The sequence below is a fragment of the Cynara cardunculus genome (assembly GCF_001531365.2).
Source record: "Cynara cardunculus var. scolymus isolate 2C chromosome LG 16, CcrdV1, whole genome shotgun sequence".
Lineage (NCBI taxonomy): Eukaryota > Viridiplantae > Streptophyta > Magnoliopsida > Asterales > Asteraceae > Cynara > Cynara cardunculus.
Genome location: NC_037543.1, coordinates 5,907,061 through 5,914,348, shown reverse-complemented (window position 1 = coordinate 5,914,348; position 7,288 = coordinate 5,907,061). Strand labels below are relative to the sequence as shown.

General features: G+C 32.3%; 1 protein-coding gene across 1 annotated transcript; it reads left to right on the top strand.

Annotated features, from left to right (window-relative positions):
- The first annotated feature begins 905 nt into the window (after window positions 1-905).
- LOC112529432 (protein SRC2) lies at window positions 906-2,402 on the top strand. Its single transcript, XM_025140712.1, has one exon. It carries the CDS (start codon window positions 961-963, stop codon window positions 1,981-1,983), a length of 1,023 nt encoding a protein of 340 aa, XP_024996480.1. The 5' UTR covers window positions 906-960; the 3' UTR covers window positions 1,984-2,402.
- Window positions 2,403-7,288: the final 4,886 nt, after the last annotated feature.

Sequence of the window (7,288 nt, the reverse complement as noted above, 5' to 3'; positions counted from 1 at the left end):
ATAAATTACTTTGTTATTAAATATAAACTAAATTATAATAAAAAATTAAATTAAATAAATTACATAAATTCAATAACTTTTAAATAGTTAATTTGATACTAATATCGATACATTTATTTTCGAAATTTTATGATATCTTCAAATTTATATTTTATTCAAAAATAAAAACATTATCTCTTTCTTAAAACCACATAAAAACGTATTATAACATCTTGAGATACAGAATAAAAACTCTTAAAAAACGTATTAAAATCGAGATATATCTCGCTGTATTGCGCGGATACCCTTTTAGTTTAATAATGTTTATGTAACATTAAGATTAAAGTTATATCCTTATTTCATAAATAATAAAAATGCTTTAAATAATTTGAATAAAATATTTAATTTAATTATTAAATATATTTTTAAATAATATTAATTAATTAGGATATATAAAGTAAATCATCTTTACTTTTATTCATATTATATGTATAACAATCAATTTAAAATTCTTTTAATCAATATAACATATTTTTTTACCATCTTGTTTATATTAATTAATATATTATAATATCATAAATTTGTTTCAATTATATTTTAAAATATTATAATTGATTAATTTTTTAAAATACCTTTTTTAATCATTTTACATCTTCATCAATTAATTGTGTTAAACATGTTCATCAATCAACTTATCAGTTACCAACTAACTTATAAACTAACAATTAACTTTCACTAAACCTAAGATTAAAATTAGAGATTACCCTGTAAAAAACAATTGAAAAAATTTATGATCCAACGGTGTAGATTTATTCTATCATCATGATCAACGTGCACTGTCCGTTTTCTCGAATTTGCCATCTATTTTTCTCCGTTGACTTAGAATTTTATCTCTAGACTCGGTGATATCGTCCTATATATCCTCCAATTCCCAATTTCAGTTGGTGATTTCAATTCAATTCAAGGCAAGAGCAATCAGCCATGGCGGACAGATCGTTAGAGCTCACAATCATTTCCGCAAAAGGACTCAATAAAGTCAATCTCGTCGGCAAGATGGATGTGTATGCCGTCGTTTACATCGACGGCGCCGGAAATCAAGAACAGAAGCAGAAAACCCATGTCGATAAGGATGGAGATTCAAACCCTACCTGGAATTCTCCGATGAAGTTCAAGATCGATGAATCTGCTGCTTTACAGAATCGTTTAACACTTGTGGTTAAGATCAAAACGGAAGGGATGTTCGGCGATAAGGATTTGGGAGAAGTTCATGTTCCGATCAAGGAGTTATTGGAAGGCGTGTCGTCCGGAGGTAAGCCGTTGCAGTTTGTTAGTTATCAGGTGAGGAAGCCGTCTGGTAAGCCAAAAGGGGAACTCAGTTTTTCGTATAAATTTGGGGAGAAAGCCGCCGGATATGGGAAGGTGGAGGAGCCGATAACGGCTTATCCTGCCGGAAAACCTAATAAGGCGGAGGAGCCGATTACGGCTTATCCTGCTGGGAAAGCTGATAAGAAGGATGAGCCTGTTACGGCTTACCCAGCCGCTGGATCTAGTTCAGCCTATCCACCGCCGTATGCTGCTCAGGGACCTTACCCGCCGGCGGCCGCTGCTTCCGGACTTTATCCACCACCCACTTCTGTCGCCGGATCTTACCCACCTGCCGGAGCTGCTCCCGGAGCTTACCCACCAGCCGGAGGTGGGTATTATCCTCCACCAGCCGGGTACCCTCAAGCACAGGCTGGACACCCATACCAGCAACAACCGGGTTACGGTGGTTACCCTCCACCACCACCAGGGTACGGTGGTTATCCTCCACCTGGCCCTGGGTATGGATACCCGCCGGTTCAACAACCACAGCAGGCTCAAAAGAAAAGCAAATTCGGTATGGGATTGGGAGCCGGGTTGCTGGGAGGAGCACTAGGTGGGCTGTTGATCGGAGATATGGTTTCGGATGCTGCTGGCGGTGGTTGTGGTGGCGGCTGCGGTGGCGGCTGCGGTGGCTTCTGAAACCTAATTGGCGTGAATGTAGGTGCCATTTTTCATAAAGAAAACCTAAAAGGTGTGTAATTGCCTTGTAATAATTGTCATTCCTATTACCAAAATAGATAAAAGAAATCGTGTATTTTTCTCAAGAAAACGATGTAATTGATATGATTACATATAAATGAAGGTTGTAAAGCAGGACATAATAGAATAGGGATCGGTTAATGTGGTTAACAAAAAGCTCGTAAACATCGTTGCAAATCGGCCCATAAAATACACTGCCACTGCGAGCTGCACCTTTAAGGTGGATTAGAGACCTTAAAGTTGCGGTTCCATCTTTTGGAAAAGTCAAAACGCGAGACTATACCCTTGTCGTAAGTGTTGTGTTTTTAACATGATTCAAGATTACGTTTTCGGCGTATGTGCTTTAGTCGAATTCCACCATTTCGAGGGTTTTGTTTTCTATTTTCTTCAGTTTTTTGGTTGATTTAGATGCATTGTTTTTCGGGTTTAAAAGTTCATTTTGGGGGCACATTTTCGATTTTTGGTTGATGTACCTTGTATTTTCTAATATCCCAACACACTCTTAAAAAAAAAACTTGCTTGCAAAAATCGGTTGAGTGGGTGTACGAGACCGCTCCCTGGGTCCTTTATAGGTCCGCCCCTAGTTAAATGCGTTCTTGATATGTGTTAATATCGTGCTTGTCATTGTCAATGTTGCTAGTGGTTTTAGTGGTCGGGTCAACGATACCAACAAGTAGGGTTGCATCGGTAAGTTCCAATTTGTATCGTCGACGTTGGTAGTGGTTCTAATCGAATATACTTGTATGTGATTGTAATTGTCTGAACGTTGTTTGGGTAGACCTGCTTATAAAAATTAAATATCCACTGATAGAATTAAGAGATCGATATAATTAGGACTTAGACCAATACTCGGCCATAGCTATAGTAAAAATAAGTTCTTACATGGGTCTGGAACGAGATGATTTTTATATAGAACGACATCATTTAGGTAAGAAATTATATTTCAACCACTCTCCTAAGGTATTCCTTCATCAATAAATTAGTTGTCAGGAGAAAAACCTGGTTGTTAGTTAAAAAGTTAGTTGATGAACTAATCACGATTAAGAATACCAACTAATAAGCTGTGTAAAAAGGCAAAGGAATAGATTTAAAAATTATTTGGTTCTAACATTACGTAATATACAAGTGTATTCTTTTCATGGAATAGAGTGATCATAGTGGGCATGACTAGTATCGATGGCGTGGATGCGGTGACAAAGATGTATAGGGACTCTCCACAAGGAATAAGCTATAGTGGGTTATAATTGTCTTATCGAGTCAAATACATATCACATGGATAAATGCAGTAGATACTTGCATACAAACATGTAATATGTGTTATTGGCCTTAATAAGTCATAAAGAGTTACTAATGGTTCTTAACGAGTTTTATTGAGCTATAGTGTGTCTTAGTGGTTTTATTGAATCCAATACACACCACATACATATGTAGTACATATCTGCATACAAACACGTAATAAGTCACCAAAGATCATAAATGGTCTTATTGAGCTTTAATGAATCTTAGTGGACTTCACTGGATATTGATTGAGCTTAAATTAATCATAAAGGATCTTAATTGGGCTTTAATGGATATTGATTGAACATTAATAGATCTATTGAGTTTTAAACAATTTTATTGGACTTTAATTGTTTCAATCGGGCTTTATTCAATTTTATTGGGTTTAATTGGGTTTTAATGGATCAATTGGGTTTTAATGGGTTCTATTGGGTTTTAGTGCATCAAAGCTTTATACATTTTATTAAGATTCAATGTAACCCATCAAGATATAGTATATTTTATTTAGAGCACTGAAACCCATGAAGGTCCGATACAGTTATTAATAAGGCCTAATGCAATTCATTAATTTTTGTACGTGATTTGATTGTTTTGGTGTTCTTTTATTTAGTTATAGATTCTCATTTGAACCTCCCACCCCCCTCTCTCTCTCTCTCTCTCTCTCTCTCTCTATATATATATATATATATATATATAGGGGTGAGTTCAAATAAAAACCACTCAATTTGTAAAAACCGTGAAAACCTCATTCAACCAATCATAATTTTTCATTTTGTTTATTTTTTTGTAATTATGAGAGGTTGATTAACCATTTTTATTGTGGAGGGTGTTAATCATGGATATTATCATCTTCGTTATTTTAATTTTAGAGAAATACATGAAACAGTTTCATTAAAATTTCATTAAGTAGTATATGAAACAATTTCATAACCACATATGAAACAATTTCATCAAAAAAGTATTATATGAAACAATTTCCCAAGATTAACAATTTCATGAAAAAATTTCATAAGATTAACGATGGATGAGAGTAGTTTTTACGGTTTTTACAAATTGGAGTGGTTTTCATTTGATCGCTCCTATATATATATATATATATATATATATATATATATATATATATATGGGAGCGTTCAAATAAAAACAACTTAATTTGTACAAACCGTACAAACTTCATTCAACTAATCATAATTTTTCATTTTGTTCATTTTTTTTGTAATTATGAGAGGTTGATTAATCATTTTTATTGTGGATGRTGTTAATCATGGATATTATCATCTTCATTATTTTAATTTTAGAGAAATACATGAAACAGTTTCATTAATTTTAGAGAAATACATGAAACAGTTTCATTAAGTAGTATATGAAACAATTTCATAAACATATATGAAACAACTTAATCAAAAAAATATATTATATGAAACAATTTCACAAGATTAAACAATTTCATGAAAAAAATTCATTAGATTAAACAATGAAATAGACGAATGAGAGTAGTTTTTACGGTTTTTACAAATTGGAGTGGTTTTCATTTGATCGCTCCTATATATATATATATATATATATATATATATATATATATATATACTTGGGATCATGTGAGACCAAAAGTTTTTCGTGAGACCATTAAGACCAATTCTCAACCCTTGGATTAGATTTATAGTATGAACATTCATAATCACAAAATTGCCACGGGACTTCTCAATAATCACAAAATTGCCACCGTACAACTTTAGACCATTAGATTATTAGCTTAAAGAGTTGATCAATGAACATAAATTGGTCTTACGAGTCTCACGAAAAACCCTTGGTCTCACGTGAACCCAACCCTATATATATATATATATATATATATATATATATATATATAGACTTGAGATCATGTGAGACCAAGAGTTTTTCGTTAGACCCGTAAGACCAATTAATAATCACAAAATTGCCACCGTACAACTTTATACCATTAGATCATTAGCTTATAAAGTTGATCAATGAACATAAATTGGTCTTACGGGTCTCACGTGAACCCAACTCTCTCTCTCTCTCTATATATATATACACACACACACTTAAATATATAGATATATAGGCCAAGAACTCCTAAGTGTAAGGCACAAACCGAATGTGATACACATTGTGATACCTAAAATATATAGATGCACATTGTGATATTCTAATACACATTGTGTTAAAAGGACATATACAAGATACAAACAAGAAACCCACTGTGATACTCATTGTATCACATTATAAAAATATTTTATCATTATAGGGTTGGCAACAAGAAACACCGTTAAAAGAATATATACACAAGAAACACTATGATACATAGTGATGTCATTCATAAAACCCATAAATCATCGTGATGCATCTAAATCTAAGCAAATTGTTTTTCACGAAAGCCGGAAAGATTGTTGGAGGGTTTGACAACCCACATAAAGAGGGTACAAACGATGCCATGTCTTCAGTGGAGATGAGGAGAATTACGCGATACCACCCATGACATCCATCCGCCCAATGCTGCCACAAGATGGAGAAACTCCACCAGAATTACCGTGCCGAGAAGTAGGGGGCTCTATTGCCCCCGACGACCGGTTTCTATCGACCTGGTTACACTTTGAAGCCATTTATTAAATAAAGAAACAAAAAAAATAAAATAATAATATCAATAATTAATTGGTTGAGGTTGGATCTTACAGTTATCATAATTTATAGAGTTATCATTTGATTAGGCCCTTATATATGAGACTAATTAAATGAGAACTGTTTAGTTTGTGATAATCGTGAGATTCATTGTGAATCATTCATTCGAGATATTTAATGATATTTTTTAAACAAGGTAAGAGGGTAATTTAGTAATTTTATTTATAACAACTCATAAAAAGATTTAATTGATATTTTTAAATATATTAATTAATTTTAATCATCTAATATATATTGTCTTTTAAAGATGTTTGTGGATACAAGTATATTACATTGATAATGTTCACAATGTATTTTCGTTACTTTATAAAGTGTATCACAATATGCATTTTTGTTACTTTCGTTGCTTTAGAAAGGGTATCACATGTGTATTTTTTGTTATTTTAGTTGCTTTATAAAGGTATCACAATGTGTATGTTGTATGTATATATGGGTATCACACTGAATATCGTTAATCGTTTGTATATATATATTTTTTAACGATATTTTTTGGTATCACAGTGTGTATATTGTGTTCACATAAAATTTGTCGGAATAAGATTTGCTAAAGCAATTGCCGTAGCGAGGAGACTTTTAGAATCTCTAAAATGACTTTAACTAATATTTTAAATTAAAAATACTACAATTATTAATTTCCTAATTAAACATTTGATTTGTTGTTGAGAAATTAATTGATTTTTTTTAATACAACTAAAACCCTTTTTTCTTCTCTCTCCTCTCCCCCTCCTATTTTTTCTCCAATCTTGCTCCTATTTTCTCTATCCTCTCTTTATTCTCCATAACATACACGTGTATACACGTAATTGAATATAAAATCAAGGTGAACACATTGTGAACACTTTCTTAGAAGTACTTTTATGGTTTGTGAATGCATTGTGAACACACTCTAAATCTACGAGATTTGATATAGTTTGTGAACATATTATGAACACAAACTAAATCAATAAACTAAATTTAAATATACCATTTGTGAACACCCGAGTAAAAAATTATTAAGGTTTTTTTACATGGTGTTCACAATGTGTTTACCTTGTATGCACGATGTGTACATTAATACAGAGATCGGAGAGAGAAGATGAGAGAGAAAAAGATAAGTACGAAAATTTCCTTAAAAATGCATTAATTTTGATTTAATAAATAAGGATAATTATCTCCTTAATTATCTTAAATATGTGGCTTTAGATGAATCTTACTGATCTCACATATTTTGCAGTTCTCAAATATTAAGCTCATATATATATATATATATATATATATATATATATAT